Source organism: Strix aluco, chromosome 1 (assembly GCF_031877795.1).
Source record: "Strix aluco isolate bStrAlu1 chromosome 1, bStrAlu1.hap1, whole genome shotgun sequence".
Lineage (NCBI taxonomy): Eukaryota > Metazoa > Chordata > Aves > Strigiformes > Strigidae > Strix > Strix aluco.
Window position 1 is genome coordinate 135,879,836 of NC_133931.1, and position 23,284 is coordinate 135,903,119.

The 23,284-nt window shown below is 40.4% G+C and overlaps 1 protein-coding gene across 1 annotated transcript in view; it reads right to left on the bottom strand.

Moving 5' to 3' along the window:
• Positions 1–21,497, bottom strand: part of MEOX2 (mesenchyme homeobox 2) — a 54,343-nt gene extending 32,846 nt beyond the window's left edge. Inside the window, exon 1 of the mRNA XM_074849183.1 lies at positions 20,686–21,497. Coding sequence (XP_074705284.1) covers positions 20,686–21,196 — 511 coding nt within the window. The 5' untranslated portion in view covers positions 21,197–21,497. The remainder of the gene's footprint in view (positions 1–20,685) is intronic.
• Between the last annotated feature and the right edge of the window lie 1,787 nt (positions 21,498–23,284).

The following is a 23,284-nucleotide window of genomic DNA, read 5'->3' on the forward strand; positions in this document are numbered from 1 at the left end:
CAAGTCGTGTATTTTGTAGGATTTGAGCTGTCATACGTATGGCAGACAGATACATGCCTTTCTTTTCCTTACTTTCATTCTGTTATTGACAGAAACACCACTTACGTGGGATTAAATGTGAGTCAGGAAATAGATATCAATAACTGAAGCCCCAAGTTATTTCCAGAAGTTTTCCAAATTAGATCTGGCATCTGGCACCGCAGCAAGTGCCATACTCCTTTTGGTTTAGTTTTATACCATTTTACCATGGGTCTGTTTTTACATCTCCCTGTCACTAGTGCAATCCAGACTCCAGAGAATAAGAAAGAAGGGAAGAAGGGCAGCCCCATCCCACCTTCACATGAGATCATGTGATGGGGTAAACTCTTGGCTCAGGGCAGGGTGTGGGGAAGCACATCCCTCTGGTTCTGCACAGCACTGTGTTTCTCTCCAGTTTCCTTCAACCCTTCAGTATCTTCCCACCAAGGAAGATAGAGACACTTCAGCACTGTGCTGGGAGCATGCACACACCCAGTCCATGCCAGGAAAAGGACAGATACAAGAATGTCCCCTTAAGTCACTACTGGCAAAAACATGTACATCCTTTTAAAAGTCCATATTAACTTATAAAACACAGTATATACACAAAGCATCAGAGGACGATCTGAATACAGGGGTTAGAATAAGCATTTGGACAGGATACAACTGAAGCCTGTGTTTATGTTTGCAGTAATTACAAGAATAGTTTCTACCTTATCATGAGTTCAAAATGTGAAGTATTAAATTTTCTAGCAATAAAAAATAGAGTGGAATGTCAGCACAACTCTGAAAATAAGTCACTTAAATGGATCTGCCTAAGAACAAATTAAATATTTTATTTATAGGACTAAAGGCAAAAACAAAAATACCGGCTGTGGATCCAAATCCAAGACAGAATTTTTACCGAAAGTGTAATAACACTGTTTTCCAACAAAGAAAAGATGTCATTAGAAATACTGATGTTAAAACTCTTAACAAGCATCAAATGATTTAGAAACAGGCATAAAAAATGGAATGGATAAAGAAATGAAAGGTTTTCCAACACTATTTATAAACTATGCTGTAAAACTGTCCCATTTAAAAATTCTAATTAGCTTTTGCTAGGCCAGGAGTCCACCCCTAATGAAGATTCATTAGATTTTCCTAAAAAAAGTAATCTTTCTTCTATTATTGATTGTTCCTGTCATGAGTTCAGCTTCCATTAGCAGTTTCTTGTAGTTTTCATATTCACAAACATTTGTACAAGTCAAAAGTCAGTTTTTATTAGGAAGAAAGCTTAAAGCTACTTTGTTGAAAATAACTGCAAATTTTTAACAGGAGCATTTTCCTTTAATTTTATGAAGAAGTAAACTATACTAGTTAACCTAAAAATGAGTTACAGAACCTAAACCCAAGATCTTTTTCCCTTCACAGCTACGCTCACCTGTCAGAACCTTAACTTCCACAACCTTTTTCAGCAATGGAAGTAGTTCGGCAGAGAACAACTAGAATGAATTAAGGACTTTACTGGCTTTTCAAGACTCATTTTTCACATTGAGAAGAGGTAAAAGATAAGACTTAAGCCACAGATTGTTGGGAAACAGAGATTGCAATGACATAAATCCCATCTCAAGAGTAAAGAAAAAGCAGATGCAAAGTTACACATGAAAACACTCCATGCTAAAGGCAATCAAGGCACAGAGAGGTAACCTGTAGAATGAAACACCAAGCGCAGCAAGCAGAAGACCATCTAGTTCAAAAAGGGAGCCAGAGAAGCGTGGAGGTCAGAAATATGGTGCCAGGCAAACAACAGCTGACTCAATGGATGTCACAGACCTAGAAGAGCTTCCTGGACTCTTTCAAATTTCCTCTGTCCCTGTGAAACTGGCTTTCAAGTAGTTTCTAAGGGCCTGCAATTCATTTCTTGGCTAGGCAAGCTCACTTTCACTGAACACAGTGATCTGAGGTTTGTTTGAATTCCTGCTGTGTGGAAATCTACTGTACTTTCTAGCAGGTGTGAGAACACTGAGGCTCCTTCAGTTGCAGCTCATTTCCACTTACTAACTACTTTATCTCCGTGGATGAAGCAAAAGTGACTTTTGTGTTTCCTGGCAGTCTGCTGCTTCAAAGAACCTAATAGTGATTTGTTTATTTCAGAGGAAATGGAGACCAGTCAGTGATGACAGATTTATTGGTTAAATGGACATCACAAAAAAATTTTCATGCAGTACAGGCTGGCTCTAACCACACTGTGAGAACTCATAGTAAGGGGGTGATGTGCATTCCAGAAATCCAGTCCTATTTAATCCACTCCACTCTAATCTGTACATTTATATATCACCCTTCACACAATTTCCGAGAGCTCTGTACAGAAATGTAATAACAACTGTACTGAAAAATATCCAGGTATATTGATGGCCTACATTTAGTCTTGAAAATACAGCAAAAGCAGCCAGACTGTTGAATATCTCCTGGCAGTAAGTCAGTCAGTGACAGACAAGAAAAAACTGGGTGCCCAATCTCTTCCAATTAAATCTCAGGGTAGAAGAGAAGTTCTTAGTTCTGGAGAGATGATTCACAACATGGCAATAGCTCCTAGTGCTATGGAACAAGATGAAGGAGAATTCTACATGGGAGCAATAAAACATGAAAATTGATATGAAACTTTAGTGGGACCCAATAGAAATTGTACAATATGGCTGGTCAAACTCAGTCCAACAGGAGAAAAAGGCACAGGGTTTTAAGCATGTGGTAGGTTTGCAATGCATGAAGGTTTACTCAGAGAACTGCATGGTCTCAATGTGAAAAATAAATAATTAAAACATTCTAGAGCAAGATAGTACCAAATTTATGTTGCTATAGTCTTCAAATGCTAACCGGATATGACATTTGCATCTGTCAAAGAAGGTACAACAGATTTATGGATAACATATAGAAACCTGTGTTGAAAGTCCCAGATAACCTGACAGCTGCCCATTTTCTGTAAGGGTGAGGAGCATTGATCAAGGCAAACACTGAGATCCAGCCAGTCAGCAGGGCATTACATTTGATCTGGATTCAATTTCAGAAAAATGTCTGGCTGAGGTTGTGCATCAGCCAAATAAACACACCATTTGGAAAGAAGCTGGAATATTTGTTGAGGCAGAGAAATATATCTGTGTATCACCTCTATACATATGGTTGGCTAAAGCACATCTGCATCTGCCAATAATTGGCTCAAAAATCATCAAAATGATAAAAATGCCTCTATTTAAGATGATAAAATAAAAAATGTTATTCTTTGGAGCCACATACCTGCTCAAAAATCAACTGATTGGTAATTCACCCAGCATTTAGGAACCGGAATTATCATTGCATTTTGATTCTACCTACTTTCCAGTCCATCTTGACATGCTGAGTGGTTTAGTGCTGTTTATACATAAGGAACTCTAAGTCCATTTTGCCCATTTTTCAGACTGAAGATCTGAAGTATGAAATAACTACAGAACTGTGTAAAGATTATTGAAATTACTCTGAAGGAAATCAAACTAGTGGGTCTACACAGGGACTCCTGTGGGGAGTATAGTCAGGGTGATGTACCCCAAATAACGTACTTCCTTCTCAGCAGGGGCAGTTTGCCTGGCAAAATCATGATCGAGATGTGTATGTGCTGACTTCCAGACCTGGAGACTACTTGGTGGTTTCTGGATGCTTGTTCTAGTAGGCAAATTCATAAAAGAAGTCTATGGCAGAGTTGGAAACTCATCTTTTTTTCTCCTTGATTTTTTTCCAGTGTCTTATTTCAAAGCCACCCATCTTCTTTACTTTTGGGGTGCATGGTAGCATGGTGGGTTATTTATTAAAAATAAGTCTTCTAAGCCCACTGTTATTCTCCTCCTTTTAGTAATTATATCTAGATTTTAAGAACTCGTAATCCAAGAGTGGCACTTTTGAATCAAATACAACACCTTTTACAGCCCAAAGCACAATAGAAGTTGAAATAGTATTCTTACTGTGTTTGTATTTGTGTGTGAAAGTGTGTATACAGAATTTATGTAAAATAAAGAGCTAATTTTTACTATCCTTTTTTTTAACCATAAGAAGGCATACTAGATGCCTTGTTTGATCTTGATTTAATCCAATTTTGCAGTTACATATATTATGATAATCTGTATATTATGAACCTTAAAGTATAAGCACAACGATTTGCAAGCATTCTATACACCAGCCTCACTCCAGAAATTTTTAGGACTAGGAGCTTACTTTATAGCAGAAAGTGCACAGTTCTGGCAAAATATGTTGCATTTTAAAGGATTGGCAGCCTAAAGCAAACAAAAGCATATGACTGTACTGCATTTTTAAGAGACTCCACACACTGGTTGAACTTGAAAATGTATTACCAGAGCACTAGATGCAGAGAAGTAGGACCCCAGTATGAAAGCAACGTGAGGGACACATATTTTTAAAACTCAGGACATGCTGAAGGGGTTGCAGCTCTGCAATATTAACAATAGATCTCTTAACTATAAGCAAATGCTTGAAGGATATACATGAGGGACAATTCTGGAATAAAATGTTTACAGTTAAAGTTCTACAGCCAGGAAAAGATAGGCTAAAGCCTGAAAGCTGCCTCAACACAAAAGGATCAGCTTTCAAGAAAACTGCACACCCGACTGTTACCATTTAGGCACCTAAATGAAGAACAATGGGGGCTGCTGGGTTCTGAGCTCTTTCAAGCATCTGGTCCAAATTCTTTTCTTCCATATGAATCAAAACAAATGTTTAGGCTACCAACTTTCCATTGCCCTTTCAGTTTAATGGCAGCTTTTCTAGCTTTTAAATTCCTTAGTATAATAAGATGAATAAAACACTAACTTAGCAAAATGCCCAGTTAGGGACTATTTGCAATATTTTCTTTTTTATTAGTAGCAGACATAAAGTTTGTATAAAGTAATTGTTAAAAAATATATCTTTCAAAACATATCTTTTGGAACAAGATTTTTTGGTTTAATACATTTTAAAAAATATGAATCCATCCCACTTGGCTATCAAAAAGTGGTCACAGGTTAACTCACAGATTTGAAGACAGAACAGACTGAAAAACAGCATAAAACAAAACACAGTAGCGAAAATGGTCAGAAAATTACCAAGTAAATTATATAAGAAAACAAAAAGGAGATCACATCATGATGTGGAAGTAGAATTTAAACTGATGTGTGCTGTGCCACACCATGCTAAGGGAAGTTCTGAGGCTATATAATTCCTGCTGCTCAGGACAATTATGTCCATCCTACGATGACATGGAGGCTGATACACGACCTGCAGTGCTCTGCAAGAGCCCAGGATCTATCATTGTGCCTGGACCCTGATATGTCCTAAGACGGTTGAAAGCTGTGCTAAGTAGACATAAGACTTAGTCTTTAAATGTTAGAAGACAACTATCGAGACAAACAGGCAAATGTAACTACATGGTAGTGCCATGCCTCTGCAACTAAAACCAATGACATAGGAAATGCACAGCATTACCTGATACTAATCCTGGGAGAGTAAAAGTCCATTCCTAGTCCTCTTCCCACTATGGGAAAACCCGTTCTGCAAGGATGTGTGAATAGAAACATTTTAAGTCTCGGTTTAAGAACAGAGAAATTTTGCAGGCTTATCACAGTGAATACTGACACATTCAACACTTTCAAGCAGGTTTATGAATAAGTAGCCTCCACTGGGCAAAAGTAAAGAGCAACTGGATATCTCAGTTGAACAACACACACAGCAGCAAAAGAAACAGCAACTAGTGAAAAAAAGAACCATGGATGGAAATCTGTGGGTTTTTCCTGACTTGAATGAAAGAAAGCTGCTTCAAGAAGCACGTAAACAGAGTTGGCAGGAAACATCTTTACTAATTTACATGAGCTAATTTAATAAAATTTGGGGAATGGAAAGAACCACACAGTCCATTTTCAGCTTTTCCTATACCTAATGAGCATTCTTCTCATCAGTTTTTCTTTTCCAAACTATATTCAGGCTTAATGATTCTTACATAAATTATTTTCTATAAGTGATACTATGCTAAACAGCCCTTATGGCAAATTTATCTCTGATCTTGAGTTGTAGAAAGATTTTTTATTAAGAAAATAAAACGAAAAATTTGGAATTAGTGACTTGAAGATAACAAAACAAAATATTTGGAATTAATAACTTGAAGATAAGAACAAAGACTCATCCCCAAACTAACTAATCCTGTGCATAAGGATGCATGAGAATTGCCTTTTAGAAGGCAATCCAGTTTTAGAGCTGGATGATGAAGAGAACGGATAAAATATTTAGAACTGTAGTAGAGCATGAGACAAGGTTCAGAAAAAGAAAGTTCAGAGTATTTTAAGATGAGTATCAGGCCAAAATTCCTGCAAGTGAGATTTATTACACCATGGAGTCTGTTTCCTGAGACTGCTAATGAAGGCAAGCTATTTTTTAAAGTCCAAATGAGCATTTAATAAATTAGTACCACACTCATGAACCATATACATAACCCGCTTTGTCATACAGAATTGAAAGAAATCAACCCACACTCAAGCCTTTTAGTCGTCACTACTTCACTGTATCTGCCACTCATCTAATAAAAAAATATAAATACTGGTTGCTGTTGGGGGGGTGTGCCTTTTTCCCTGTAAATAGGATTTCTCTAGCTAAAATATGTTTGACTTTTTAGCAAGGTTTCCTTTCCTTCTTTTTTTTTTTTTTTTTTTAATTTTAACCTGTACTGTTTTTTATGTCCTTCCAATCATTCCTAGGTCTACATAGCTAGACAGCAATGTAATTAATTATGTTGTAATTAATTATCTCAGGGGGATTGTTCAGCCACCATCCACTGTCCCATCTGACCATCTTCCACATTCATTACACTGGAAATAATGGATCCCTAATGGACACTGCAGAGTCTGTAGTTCCTCTCCTTTTTGAAGCCAGAGAAAGCTTAGCCTAGCATAGAGTAGCAGAAGAGAGAACAGGAGAGGAAAAGAGAGAGGAAAAGATGGAGAGAAGGGTTGTTTTCTCCTCTTTGTGAAGGTTGGAAGTGAGGTGAGGAGGGTAGTGATGAAAGTTAGTATGATTATGACAAAAAAAGCTTTCAGCTATGACAGTTTTGCAGCATTTCCTGAAGGTGGACAGCCACTTGATCCTTTTTAATATCCTTATTAGTCTCCAGTTCAAGAAGCGTGTGTGAGGACGTTTAACTCCCATTGAAGTCAATAGTTCTTAAGCATATGCTCAAATTTTTTTGCAAATCGGGACTTTAATCTGTTCCTTATGTACATTTAGGATTACAGAGAAGTCTTCTGTTTTTGAAGTTGCTGGAAACATCAGCTTGGTGATGGGAGGTGGGGGAAGGGAGCAGGACTCCATCACTTTCAGAAGTGTGCAACTTTCTTGTTCAAATTTTTTCTAATTTTGACCAGAAAAGTATCTGCTTACCAATTTTTTTAAATCTTCTCAAATACTGACTACTAGATTCTAATGTGCACTCCAGAAATGTAATTTACTGACACAACACACTCCTAAGCTATTGTTAGCTTTAAAGTCACAAATACTAAGGTTAGCATCTCACTTCTCCCTTCTTCCTCTATAAAATTGATAGAACTCTTACTGAAACCCAAAGAGATTTATTCTTAGCAAGGAGAAAGAAGAGTAGAGACAAAAGCTGTAAAACTGTCTCCGTCCTACACTGCAAATGCACCTCAATTCTGGCATCTAGTGCTTTTGGTTATTTCAGTCCTGGAACAGAATCCTCTTCACTGAGCCTGAAGGTTGTGCCAAACTGTATGGTGATTTTTGTGATATGGAAAAAAGCCCACTGGAGACTAGACGGAATGCAGCCAATCTTGTGATCTGATCCTCATGTGAATTTATGTCTCCAGAGTTCAAATTTAATATCTTCTGTAATTTTACCATGCACTCTATTTGCTGATATTACGCTGGAAAACTCTAGATATTGAAAATAACTGCAAAATTGCCAAGCCCAAGCATACAAAAGTTATCAGCAAAATTCCTGTACCTTTTCTTTCCTCTCCCTGCCTGCAGCTCCCTCGTCCCCCACAAACTGTTTTTAAAAGACGTTTAGGAATAAAATGTCACAGTATAACCAAGTGCTGGTCCAGTCAAATCAAGTGGACTATCCCAGGTCCCTATCTGCTGTTATTTGAGATTTGATATGCACATGCACGCACACAGTCACACACATCCCAAATATATATTCATGTATATTATATCAATGAAATGGAATCCTGAAAAAATATTTTACCTCTTCTTACAGAAAACTAGAGTGAAAGGACAAATTGCAAATGCTTTTTAAAGAGTTTACAGGCTCCTTTAAAATGAGACTTTACTTTCTTTGAAGCACATTCCTTCTGGCACAAGTAATTATTACCTAAAATCTTGGAATTAAAGAGTGCATTTTAAGAAAGTTAATTCATTTATTTTCACCCATGTGGCATAGTTTCAAATACTTCCTTTTTACACAAGGCTCTGCTTAACACTGGGTACATCACTGGTATTAAATATTAACCATCATTGTCATGTCAGGATCATGCTTGATTTCTGCTATAGCTGTTTACAGAATCTGCTCTGCGGTACACACCCTTATGAAGTTAAAACCTTGAGAAGACAGCACACGAAACGTCTTTTTTTCTCTGTTTTTTCCTGTTTACTCTCAGCCTTGCACACATAATATTCTTACACACCATAAATGCATAGAAGAGCCATGACTGACCTGCAGTTATCAAAAGTAAGTTCACAGTAAAATAATTGATGGTTTGAGGCCAATGGGGTATTGCTTCTGGGTGTTTCTTGTATGTATGTGAGCCGTACTGGAGACAGAGAAGAGTGTGAATGGAAAAAGGAAGAACATACTTAAGGCAGCACAGAGAAAACATTGAGGTAGATAAGAAACAGGATCCAAAACATCGGCTGAGCAGAAGTTGGGCAATGCCTTGCAGGGAAATAACAGTTTAACTGTGAGAGGATAAGCTGGAACCAGAAGAAGGATTCTAGAAAGGGAATTTCAAAAGTGTACAATTGAAAGGTAGGATCATTTCATCAGCTTTGCTTTTGGCAGGGTTAAAATATGAGCCAGGAGAGGGCCAGGGCAGGAAAACAGGAATCAATTTCTACTAAGTGGTGTAAAAATCATTTGGAAAACAGTCTGAAAACATGTTGGAGAGAGAGAAGATTGATAAAAGCAACTTGCAAACTCTGGTGGCAAAATATGATCCATAGTTCTCACCCTGTTCAGAAGTTGGACAGAGTTGTTTGCCCTTGTAAAAAGATGCTTTGTGCTTACCCCCAGGTCTCTTTTGTGAGCACTTTTTTCTTACGTCTGTGCATTCTTGCCCTGGAAGGAAAGGAAATGCTGTCTGCTTTTATAAAGAAACCAGCCTTAACTGCATAAAGCTAGCTCTTAGGCTTTATGGAGAGCAGAGATACAGGAGACAATAAATGATGTGGCCGGGAGGGTGCAAAGGCTGATTACGGAGACTTTTTTGTGCTTGTTATGCAACATGCTACACATGTTCCCTGGACTTGCTTCACTTTCCAAAGTTGAAGAAATAATCTTCCAGAGGTATTTAGGGAACACGTACCCCCCGTCAAATAACTTCTGAACTAGTAAGGCTCCATGTAGGTTCATATGAACTCTTCAGATAAGAGCAGTACTTCTTGCATTTCTAGCTCAGTGTGTATTTCACTTCTGCCTTTTCTAATAAGAGTCTGCTGATAACGTTAACAAGGTCCTTTTAATAATTAGGCCAGAAATAACACGTAGCCAGACTCCACTATGTAGGTAGCGTCAAGCTTTCCACTTTACATAATCAAGTCAACCATATGTTTCAAGGTTAACATGGATGCAGCTTTTAGTTTGTCTGTGTGTGAATTAAGACTATCAATTAGTTGTGGAAACATGCTTGAAAAACACAAAGCAAGCCAGAGCCTCCATAAATAATATTTTTATAGTATCTACCCATATGTTGTGGAACTACAAGCATTTCTTAGCCACACACCATTGAGCTGAAGGAATCAATGACAGAGTAGCAACCGACATGCCTGTGCTTAACTTTTTGAATGTTATAAAGTTAAATCTAAGAGAATTATGTAGACTAACCTAAGCTTCAACAGGGTTAGAGCACCAGGACACAGACTGGTAAAGCACTGAGTGACTTTTGCAGGAGGGAAGGAAAAGGCTTTCCCAAGAACTGTGAAGCATTGGGTCATTCTGTAAGTTATTTCAGCAAACATACTTCAAAATGGCTGGATGCATTTAGCCACTGTACTTGAAACGCACAATCTCTATCCAAAAAAAGTGTTTGTTTGGGTGTCATATCTGGCAAAGCTCTGGTGATATGTTTGCAAATACAAAAACATTTAAATCCCTGATATTTCTCATGCCAGCGGACTGCAAACTCGATTGACGCCTTCTCTGCATGCCTAAATTTCAGTTTGAAACCAGTGAAATAAAGATAGCTTTACAGGGTTCGAACACTGTTAGATTTCTGTACATACCCTCATATTAAAGCAGTAAAAAGGAAGCAAACTCATAAAGTTGTAGCAATGTGTCGAAGTGTAAAAAGCAAAGGAGTCAGAATGAGTGGAGAAAAAAAATTAAAATGCAAAGCTAAACCAAACCTACAGGAAAATTTGGCATCATATTTCTTTGCAATTTAAACCAGTCAAAAATATTTGTGCTCTTGTCTCCAGCTTTTTCTCCTGTGCTTATTCACACTATTTTTTAAAAATTTATAATTGAAGTTGGTCTATTTACTACTTTTAATAATAATTTACTATTTCATAAAAATAAATAATACAGACAGAATAGTCACTCTTTTAATTGGCCCAATAATAGAATCTATTTGAAAGTCATGTGAATTAAAGTGGTAATGATACAGGAAAAATAATGCTGCGGATTCAAGATGCCTTATGGACATCTGCTAATGAAGCCTCCTATTCTTATCTGACTGTGCTCCACTGATCCATAACTGTTTCATCTTGCATTGCCTAACAGACTAGCGTTACCTAACAGTACTGTTCTATTTAGCTGATTACTGTGGTTCTTAAATTGCTGTAGGCTCGCATCTAATGGAAATGTGATTAAGGTAAAGGGTGGTAATTTTTGTTTTGCAATAAAGGAAAGGTTCATTCTGCAAGGATAAATGGAAACTGAAAGAATATACACGTATACACTCCTTCAGAAATGTACTTGTGTAAAAAAGAAAGAGAGGGAGTGACGGAGAGGGAGCCGGGAGACAGACCATTAGTATGCATTGTTCTAATGTCCTCAGGAACGCAAAGACTTAACACACAGCTGCGGCTTGAGGTCATTGTGGTACTACCAAAACAAGAATATAGAAATGGAAAAAAAAAAAAGCTTAATACTATCAAATACAATACAATCAAATCAGTAATTCCAAAGTGCAAAGGACTTGCAATGCTCTCAGTTCTTCCTAAGCCCTATGTAAGGCGAGTATGACTTGCAGACTTTTACTAGGTTTCAAAGTCTAGTTCAGAAAATAACAATTTAAAAGTAGTGAACACGTCTTAGCCCTCACTAGACTGGTGTTTTCTTCTGGCAGAAAATACTATCTGGCATTCTAAGCACAAAGCTTTACAAGACATCTTTGAGCAGTCGACGTCGCTGTAGTTGCACGGGCTTCCATTCACACTGTTTTTACCAGCTCAGTGTAGCAAAGCCTCACAAAACATGCCATTGTATGATTTATCAACACATCTGACTTCAGTTCTTTTTCCTTCACTAAACCAACTGAATTTAGGAGACATCTAGTCACTGTTCCTACCATTCTTTTGACAATAACAAGCACATTTTAACAAGTAGGTTTTACTTGTCCACATATCCTATGAGGATGGGGCCTACAATGTTTTGGTATTCTGCACCAGCTGAAAGAAAATGAAAGGCTTGAAAAGCCTCTGAGACCCATGTGCCTGAGGAGCCCCACTCACCTTGCAGAACACCCCCTTCCAAGGAAGCCCACGTGCACAGTCAGGGTACATTGCATTCTTCTGGAATATGCCATTTTTTACTTGGCAGGTAGAAAACCCGATGGTTCATTCAACTCTCTTCAGAGCTGTATTGTCAGTCTACATATGTCCAACAGATTTTTTTAGTATCTATTTTTAGAAGGACCAAAGTGGGAAACAGTTTTTTCCGCTTGGTAAATTCAAGTGACTAATGCCCCCGGTTCACCAAAATGTGTAAACATACACTTAACTTCAGGTGTTTTTGTATCAAAGTAACATGACTACTTCTGCTGTGAAGTTCTGGCTCCACTCAATAGTTAGTTTTGACTTCAGCAGACCCAAGATTTCATTCATCTCCCTACATACCGAATTAAATGCATACTGGCATCATCATAGGATCACAGCCTGAGAATCAAAATTCACAAGGGTGGCAGAGGCTACTGAAGTGCATCTAACACAGTTGATATATATATATGAGGCAGCATTTGTTCGGGTTCACTTGCTAAAAATAAAAAATAGCTATTAGAGATCTGAGAGAATGCAGAAGGGAAGAAGGACTTTTAAAAGCCTGCAGTAATCTGTTTCAGTTTTAGTTTTTCATATCCTATTTGCTATAAAATAATGTTCAATCAACCAATTTTTCTCTAGTTCAAGAAGCAGCTTCATAAAAAAAAAAAAAAAGAAAGAAAGAAAGAAAAAAGATTACTTGGCTTCCAGTTAGGGTTTCATAATCCACTGGATTTTATTGGTTTAGTAAAACTATGCTCTTCCATCATAAATGAAAGATTTGATTCATTCCTTTGAGACTTGTTTCTTCTGCTGTTTGGTCAATTATTTTGTTTCATTTGTTGAAAAGAAAGATAAAAGGAAACATAGGTTCAAGTACAAAATAACTTTTCTTTCAAATGACCATTAAGTTTTCATGTATGTTTCTTCTATTTATGTATTTTAAGGGCCCCTTTTCCCACTACTGCAAGGTTTATTCAGCACAGGTAATTTTCAAGACAAAGTTCAGACTGCTTTTTAGTTTGTGTTGAGCAAGAAGCTCCAGTGGTTTCAGACTACATAGTATTGAATGATCACATTCATCATTAAACAACAAAACATTCAGTAGCCAATTTCCAAACATGACTTCTGATTTCTCTTTTGATGTATAATCGCATGCCTATTTACACAACTTCCAGTCAAGTAACCTACCCCCAAAGCTATTTGTAAAATTCATAATTCCATATGGAAAATAAACTCAAGTTCTGAATAGGAGGTTACTGTCTTCTGTAGGTCCAAGATCTCAAAATGAAGGACATCCTCCCTAATCTAAAATGAATATTACATCTTTAATATCACTGATGTTAAGTAGAATTTTGACAGTCTAAGTTGTTGATTCATAATGTTTAGTAGAAGACTTCAGAAGCAACTTTTCATGCATGACAGTGAACTGTCTACTACCATATCCTATGATATTAATGATTTTTTTTTCCACTTTGCATCACTCAGCAAATGCTAGGATACAGTGATGCATCTCTGCAGTAGTGATATTAGAGATATATATATAAAATTATCAGAGATTGAATAACATCACTGTGATTTTAAATTTTTGTCTATTAAAATATTATTTTAAATGGATATCATTTAGGTAAACTTATCAAAGGACACAGATTTTGTAATATATATTAAGAAATAAGAAAGACAACAAACACTAGAAAACTAAGACTGATGGCAGCAGTGTTTTTTTCAAGCAAGCATTCCTTTGCTGCGTTTGCCGCTGGAAGCATGCAAGACGGCGTATCACAGAAAGCATAAGCACTAGCATGGCTAGCTGGTCTATCTCCTTCTCCAAAGCTAAGCTACATTCGTAGTAAGAATGCACGTCTTAAAATCTGGTACTACCAAAAATCAGTGGGAGTTTTGTCATCAATATCATCCAGGTGAAACTCCCCTTCACAGGTATGTTTAGAAACCATTTATTTTAATAACTTTTTTCAGTGATTCAAATACTTCAAATTTAATCATTCAAATACTACAAAACTAGACTGTGTGCATCCAAGACAATTACATCAGACTACTTTTTAATTCAGACTTTCATTAAATACAATAGAAAAGTAGCTATCTGGTCACTGGAGACCTCAGACGCTCACCCCAGAAGTCAAATGACTTCTTGCTGTGCACACCTATGCAGCCACACAAGCTCATGCAGGTAAAGGTGACGTGATTACCCTGCTGAGGACTGGGAAGGCAGCTTTTTCTGTGGCTGCACACCATCTCGCTCCTACCCTGCCACCAGCAATACTTGAGAAATGGTGATGCAGATCTGCAAGTCTTTAAAGCCTACTGAAAAAAGAGCACGCGCGCGTGCACACACACGCACACAAAGCTTTTCATTAAATAAAAGCTTACGGTACTTTACAAATGGAAGGAAAGCACTGGTATTGCCATTGTATAGGTTGGGGAAACAGACATAAAAGGACAGGGCACAGGCTTGAGACAGATCGTAAGACTGAGTTCAGTGCTCAGCTGTGCACTGATGTAGCAAAGTAGCCTCAAGCACTGTTTATCAAACTTCTCTAACACCACACTATTTCAGTTAGAAACCTTATTAGCGACATATGTAAGGATTTATATTTTAAAAATATAACTTTCCTTTCACGTCCTTTCAAGTTACATTCTTAACCGTATTAGAACAAGGACACAGGATAACATAGCAAAAATAAGGACTGAACTCAACCCCACCACAACTGCATTTTATTGATGGATTTAAACTTTGCTTATTCTAGCAGATGAAAACAGATTTATTTCGCTTGCTTTCCAGAGGCTAGCAAAACTGCTTGGTAGAATACATTTTGCTACTGAAAGAGACATGCTACAGTGACCATTCATGCTGCCGTGTAACATTGTATTTGCTGAAAGCAGTAATCTGGTGGGCAATATCAGATTATTAGCAGACGGCAGCAAAGATAATGTTGTCACCCTCCCTTGAATTTCAAGACACAGAGCTCAGTCCTACTCTTGAGGACTTCAGAGATACAGCATATCGAGTCATCGCATCACTAAAGAATATTTCCAAATGGCAAACTATATGCAGATTAACAGGCTCAATTAAAAAGCACTTATGAAATAATTAGCATGTCTAAAAAGGGCAACAGTGACAAAAAAAAAAATCTGCAAGCTGATTACTTACTGTGCAAAATACTAGAGAAGTTATGCTAGATATATTAGGACAAATTTTATCCTAGGATGTTAAAACCAATATAATTTGATTTATATATATGTAATGCTTTATTGGCAATGCTCAAACAACCAGGCAATCCTAATATTTTATCAATAAATATCTGCAAGAATTATAAAGGATTTTTCTTTTTTGTACCATGCAACAGCAGTTTAAAAATCCTGAAAGGTAACTACAACCATGATTTTTTGAAAAGTTTTAGTGAAAATTTCTTCAGATATTGCCAGAACGTTTGGATCTTTAATCCCCATGTGTCCATATCTCCTTCTGCATTTCATTCTAGTACCACACTTCTTACTCTTCCAGACCCCTCAGTGACTTTGCTTTGAAGACTGGGATTCTTGATAGTACTTAATACCAAATAATAAAAGAATAACCTGCAATTACCTTTCCGTGCCAAAGATTTAAAACAGAGTAACAGAATTAAGCTCCAACGGCTTAAAAAACCTTGAGCACTTCAGTGGTTCCACTAGAGTCAATAGACCTTGCCACAAAAACATTTGTGCTCCAGTGAATGTCTGGATTGGGACCCCAATGTTTCTAAAAGGGTGGGTTGGGGAGGGAGGAAGTGTAAATCCTACTGAATGCTATATATAAACAGACAGAAATACATAATTAGAAGCCATACTTATTTCTGTCCCCAGAATTACTCTTTGGCTATGGGCAAAGAATTCTGAGAATGTATCAGCAAAATAGTGTTTAAAAAATTTACAGTCCTAGAAAAGTTCCTGATTATATTTCCTGAGAGTAAAAGTGAACACACTGTAAATTTTCATCTATTAAACAATCCAGCAAATAGCCCACTAGGTAGCCCAACATTTGCTAAGCAATCAGTCTTAAAAGTTTTCTCCAAGAACTATGATTATTATTCAGCTGATTTTGAACTTGTTTCATTTATGAAATCTACAGAGCTGGGTTTTTTTTGTTGGTGGTGTTTTTTTTAAATGGTAAGTGATGCTTTGATACTGGATACCAAACAAATTAACTCTTTCCAGAAAAACTAGGCTTTATTATGCATTTTTTCTTGCTTCCGTTTACAACCACGCTGAAAAGCACAGACATATTGATGAATCAGTTACACAGTTCTTTTTGACTACAAGTGTGCAGCTCATTTTTCTTGCTGATGTGTTTCAGAAACCAATAAGAAGTCCTCAAAACCCATGATTTCGCAGTATTTAGAATAATTTATCAAAATGACCTGCTTTTTAGAGACCATTTCAAACAAGTACATATGATTTATGATATTTAGATGTGTTTAAAATAAATTCCCTGGAGATGTAACTTTTTACTGCTTGCATGTTGAGAATAGGTAGGTTGTAAAAGATGTTAAAACACTGGAAAAAGAGTATTGTTTTCTTTTCATGTGATTTGTCAATGAACAAAACCCAGCAGAACAGCTATTGAAACACTGAATTCCTGAAATGGTTTTGTAGGTTTAACATCAGCGTTTCTATACGATACTATTGTAAATACAGTCAAAAAAATGTGAATGGTTGTTATTACCTGCTAGCCTGTCCTTGGAAATCTGCGCCATATAAAAACATTTTTCCATGTCAAACTTTAAAAAAAAAAAAAAAAAGTCTTCTCAGGCCTGGGGGCATGTGTTTAATTACCTTAGACTTTAACTGGAATCAAATTTACTTATAACATATATTTATCTACCTCAATTAAATGTTTGAATAGCTGTACTGCTTAGAAGAACTCCTTCAACAGTACTCAGATTCCCCCTGGTCTTTCCAGCATAGTACAGATATTTTTTTCGCCATAGAATTTTCGGCTTCCTTAGGGCTACCAGATTCACTTTCTTTTTGTATTTCTCAGTAAACCTACATTAGACTTTCTATATAGGCATTAATATGCTTTTCTCCTGACTGAAGTTTTAAGAAAACTTGGACCTAAATAAGCTAACTTAGACAATCACAGTAGTGATTTTGCATTTGATGTGTTCTGCATTGTCTGAGAATGAAAACCTACTCTATAAAAAGCAGAAATAAAATGGCCTCAAAGGTCACAAGCAAGTAATAAGAAGAGGAGGCATTAGAAAAATCCAAAATATTCTATATAGAACAACTCGTAACACAAAGCAACAAAGCACTCCAATAATATGTTTTTTATACACTCAGCATGGTTTTCATCCGCACCTCATTAGCACACAGATAATTCTGACCATTAGTGCACTTTAAAATAAGCGATTTTATTTTTAACCTATCCTCAAATTTAGTATCGTCTTTTTACTCCTACATCCTTGACATACGCAGAGCTGAGTTACAAAGGCGAGGATGCAGATGCCATTATTCACTGCAAAACATTAACATCTAAAGATTTGGGTGCATCACTCCTCAACTCGCAGGCTAGTTTACTGACCCACTCCTGGGCCTAGGCAGGTTGAAATGGATGTTCTGAAGATAATGAGAGAGCGACTACAAAACCTGGAGACACTGACAGCTGTAGCATGCAGGGGTCGATGATTAAGTAAGCAGTATTTCCCAGTCCTTTACAACAAGAACTGTTGACAATGTCACCCTGTTCTGTAGCAGCCTATTCAATATCTTCAAAGGGAACTTCCCAAACTGCTTAAAACCTGGGTTAGGGCAAAAGAAAACTGTAAGTCAGACAGTTTATAAAACTACCACAAAAGCACATTTCACCTTGCTTTCTCAATCCCAAACAAAAGCATAACAGAACAGCGCAAAATATTTCCATCCTCCCATTCCCCTGCAATATGTGAACTGCAGAGAAAAAGAGCAAGCACAGGGACAAACACACAGTCCATCATCCAAAATATTTCTCATCCTCTGGATTTTTGCTTATAATTTTAAAAAATTACACTCCCGCCATCATAACAAATAAGTAAAAAGGGGTATCTCTGCTGGTAAATTTTCAGAATATCTATATGGTTGAGCAACAGTTACTAGTTTGGGAGATAAATGATGAACAAGGAATGTTCACGTTTTACTTACTTTAAACTATCTATAAACTCAGCTTTATGAACCAACATTCCTGATCTTAAACATTCAGAAATAAAAGCAGCGTAGTGCAAGCAAGGTGTAGCCTAAGATTAATTCAGCTCTGAAATGCAGAACAGAATCAGTGCTCAAGAAAACACTGAACATTCTGTGGCTTTAAGTGATACGCTTAAGAAGAGGAAATGTATCTGTAAATAAGCAAGAGCATTAATAATTGTCTCCGAATGCTGGCACTGAAACTTAAACAGTCTCTCTTCCCCTCTTAGTTATTTACTATTAGGATTTTATACAAATGCCTACTGAAGTAGTTCCAAGTGTGATGAATATGTCTCCAAAAAGTGGGGAAGGCAGGGATTAAATTCTTTCAAGTACGATAATTTGTTTTTAAAAACTGCTTAATGAGAAATAAAGGGGATGATTTTTAATCAAATGAGGCACAATTGTGGATGACAAATACAGAAACACAGTGACTTAAAAATAGTTCTTGCTGCCATACATTAGAAGGGCATTAAATATCTAGCATCAGAGTTCAGGATTAATAAAGGGGTGGGGTTAAATATTCAGTCCAAAACTCAGGCTTTTCCTGAAGAAAATGCAAAGATACAGCAGCTACCCAGTCGTTGTCAAAAGATGCCTTTCTTTCAGTTTGAGAGATACACGATTGTGTGAACGGCCATAATATTTTTTTTTCTTTGGGAAAGGGAGGAGGAAATAGTTACCTGCCTTGATCTTCAGAAGGTCTTAGAAAGTGAGGTTCAGAGTACAGCGCAAGATAAGCGTGACCACGGCTAAAGGCTTGAACCCTTGTCCACTAAATCCAGTGGAAGACTCCAGTCACTTCAGGGTAAGGTTTGGGACATTCCCCACTGGTGGCTTTTGTTTTTGGTTTGCATTGCAAAATGAAATAAACAGAAAGCGATACAGATACTTCTCTGACAGTGAAAGGGACCGATTTCCTTTTTTTCCTTCAGCTTTAAATAGACTGACAAATACAATAAATCCTCACACCGACAGGCATCCATTTATTTCCCCACCAGTGATGGGGGCCCAAATTTTAGTATTGCTCATACACCTCGCGAAATCAGAGCATTTCTTTTATCTCATAAAATGTAATGAAGACGCAACAATAGATTTCGCCACCAGTGTTCTAACTAAATACGGCTTTTAATCTTGGAAGAGTTTTCAGCCTGTATACCGTCTACGTAAGACAAAATTCAGTTAAACTCATTCTGAATTATTGTAAAACGTTTCTTAATGTAACGGACAATGAAGAAAATGATGGTATCCTTGAGGGTTATTTTTTAAAACAGCTTCTGTTGCTTACCACTTTACTAAGCTCACAATGTTTTGAATGAAAGAGGTCACGGTTTCAGTTGCGAACTTCATAAATATCTGGAAAAGCCTTTCACTTTCTCTTCCTCGATAACAAACAAATCGCTATGCCTGCTCTTGGGTTTTCAAACTGTTGAGCCCTCTCTTTTTCAAGTGCCTCCTGCCTGTCTCAGTATATTTTTGATGACCTTCTGGTTTATGTGTGCCCTAACGGAAGTGCCATCGGTTGCATTGCCTTCGCCGAGTGGCTTTTGTCAGAGTGGGACTTTGACAGGCTTTGCCGTTTTAAAAAGCAGAGATTATGTCGGTGTTTTGCACGCTCAGTGATGCCAAATCATTGCCCTGGAATGACTGCGGGTCTACATGTTTTTATGCTCGTGTTTAAGTAAGAATCGCAGTGATTTTAAAAGTCAGACAGCTCCTTCCTTCCCTCCGCCCCCGCCACCAGCAAACTGAAGCGAAGCAGCTTTCTAAAACTCCCATTCACCCGTTTGCTTTACAGACTCCAAATTTTGCCCCTTCCACGCTGAGGATTTGGTGCAGGCGCACCCAGATCCTACGGGGCAGCGAGGCATCAGCTCCTCTCCCGAATTCCCACTTCCAAGCAGAGTTTCCAAGCGTTGTGCAATCGCCTGGGACACGCAGTCAGCTCCGCGGCGAAGGGGCGGAGGGGAAGGAGCGCGCTATATTCTGAATTTTGAAGCAGAGGTGGCGTATCGGGCAGGGGGGAGGGGGACGCGGGACCAGATGCTAAAATCCTCACCAAAACTACAAACGTTTCTCTCTTTGACTGTAGGAAAGTCTCCCCCCGCCGCCGCCACCACCACCACCTTGATTTCATGCTCTATCACGTGCTGGATTTTCCCTTTTTATTCCGCCCCAACACCCCCCCCCCGCCCCCCCCCCGGTAGCCCTGACAAAGCTGGCTGTAATGATGGGGATCCCGAGAGCGCGTCTGAGGGAAGAAACGACCCGGCAGCCCGACGGCAGCCGGCGGCGAGGGCACCGCGGCGGCCGGGGCCGGGCCGGGCCGGAGCCAGCCGAGCCCAGCCGAGCCGAGCCCAGCCGAGCCCAGCCCGGCCGCAGCGGGGGACCCGGGGCCCGGCAGCGCAGCTCCCCCCGGCACCCTCCGCCCGGGGGTCCCGCCCCGCAGGGGGAAGCGTGAGCCGTTACCTGAGCTGTCGCTTTTCCTTTTGCCGGACCTCTTCTCTGTTTCCACCGGGGACAGAGCCTGCCTGCCATAGTCCCCTGGCGCGCACGCTGCCCCCGTGGGGGTGTTAGTGCCCAGGCTGGAAGAGTTTGAACACAGGACGGGGGGGCTGCTGCCCAGCTCCGGGGGTCCTCCTGAGTCGGGCTGAAGGCAGAGGCTGTGCCTGGCCGCGGCGGGAGGAGACGACATCTGAGGAATGTGCCAGTTCGTCTGCAAAGCCTGGTGCTGCTGTTGCTGGTGGTGGTGGTGGTGGTGATGGTGATGGTGGTGGTGCCCCCTATGATGCTGGCTGGCAAACATGCCCTCCTCATTGGGGTATCCCGCTATTATGCAAGAGGAAGAAGAAGAAGACAGATCAGGGTAGGACATGTGGTCAGATCTTCCATGCAGGGCAAGAGAAGACTGGGAGAAAGGGTGCAAGCTCTGCGCGGTGGCATGGGGGCTGCGCAGGCAGCCAAAGAGTGTGTGATCCATGGCATGCAAGTCTCAGGTTCCAGGCAGGAGAGTTTAGGAAAGATCCAACTTCACCACCCTTTGTCAACTTTCACTGTAAACAGATCGGGGTTGGGATTTTTTTTTTCCAAAACGGCAACGACAGACTTTGCAGCAGGCAGCTGAGCTCAGATAATCCAGGTCTTTAGCCCTAGTGGCCAGTCTCCGCTGCATAAACACTCGGACCTAGATGAGCCTTTCTCAGAGCTGCTCAGATGTCAAGAAGTGGGAGAGGTTGAAGCCAATAGAAGGTGGTCCCAGAGAACTGCTCGGAGGGGGAAACGGCTCCGAGAGGTTATAAATACAGTAGTGTGTAATGTGAGCTGGGGGCTGGCTTAGCAACACAGCACTGACCACATGCGAACTCCCTCCAAAACGCCAGCGCCGTCCCCGCGCCCAGCCGCTCCGTCAGCGGGCGGCAGCGCTGCGCGCCCGCGCCCCGGGCGCCCGCGGTAGCGGCGCGGGGGGGGCCCGGCTCCGCGGGGGCTAAGTCCGCCTCTCCCTGCCCCCGGGCGGGCCGCGCGGAGCACGCCCCCCCCCGCCCCCGCGGCGCCCGGCGGGGCTGCCCCAGGGCCGGCGAGCCCTCCGCTCCCCCCCGCCGCCGTCCCGGGCGGGGCGGGGGGGCGCGGCGCCCCCCCCCCGCAGGGCCATCACCGCCCCATCGGGGCTGACGGGGCCGCTCGGGGTGCCCCCGCCCCCCGGGGGAGCGGGCAGGGGAGCGCAGTAGAGACGTGAAGGAAAATGCCGGGGGTTTACTCGGGGGTGGCAGGCGGGGGCGCCCCCCGCCCCTCTCTCCGGGGGGGGGGGGGGGGACGGCGCTTGGCAGCGCTTCACCTGCGCGCCCAGGTGGGAGGGAGCAGCGCGGCCCGGCGCGCGGGGCTGCGCGGGCCGGGACCAGCCGCCCCCGTCCCCCGCGCCCTGGAGCGCGGTGCGGCCGCGGGTGGGTGCGGAGCGTTCCCCCGCCGACCGCCCCCCCCACTCTCCCCCCGCCCAACTAGCCCCCCGGCTCCCGGGAGGAGCCGCAGCGCGGCCCCGGCGCCCCCAGGTTGGGGGGTGGCTGCACCAAAGCACCGCCGCTCGCTGGGCGACCAAGTCTGCCGGAGAAAGACCACTTGCCCTTCTTGCCCCCTGCCCCTTCATAACAAGAACTCGCACAATTTTTATTCCCCGCACCTTCATTTTCTTCGTTGCGGTCTGTAGCGGCTCAAGAGGGACGACCCAGAGAGTCTGGGCTTGCCTTTTTTTTTTTTTTCTTTTTTTTAACATGCGTGTAGTGGAATTAACAGTAGCCATGAAGGCGGCTGTTAACTGGTTTAAAATAGGATAACGCGTTTATTGATCACTGACCAAAGAGGTGTCCACTGCGGAAACGTTTTGTTTCTTAGCCCTTCCTCCTCGCTCTACCTTCCTCTCCCAAATCAAAATTTAAAAAAAAAAAAAAAGGAAAACCATTGCGCTCCTGGAATTTAAGTCTAAATTCTTGGGTCCATGTGCGAAAGATAAATTGAATTTCAATTGCTATTGGAAAAAATCAGGAATTGTATGAGATTTGCAAGAGCTAGTTTCTTAAACGGAAATTGAGTCCTATTTTGTGGGAAATTAGTTTTGCAGACTTTCTAAAAAAAAAAAAAATCTAAAACTTTTGTTCAGCAGCTGCTCCACTTTTCCCTGCAGTTTCAGACTGAGCTGGAACCTGCAGCAGTCTTTCGACGGTAAGATTTTCCCCCCTTTTCTGACATCTAATGCTTTTTAAAAATTGTCTTTAGATTTAACTGTAACAACGCGGTCTTTAAAAAGAGAGTGGCGTCCAAAGCAGAAGTTGCTGCCTCTGTGCACTGTTCAAAACTTGATATTTCTTCAGAATAAAGGAAATATACAGTTACAACACTGATGAAATATTTTGTGCTTTTCATTGTGTTTATCGTTTCAATATGTGCTCTAATATTAAAAGAGAGGAGTACAAAGAAAACTCAATGGCCGAACCCCTCTTGGGTTTGCTAACTCGCCGGGCTGCCAGCACAGGGCTGGCGGTGTCCCTCACAAACCGGCACTGCCACCCCAACTGCCAGC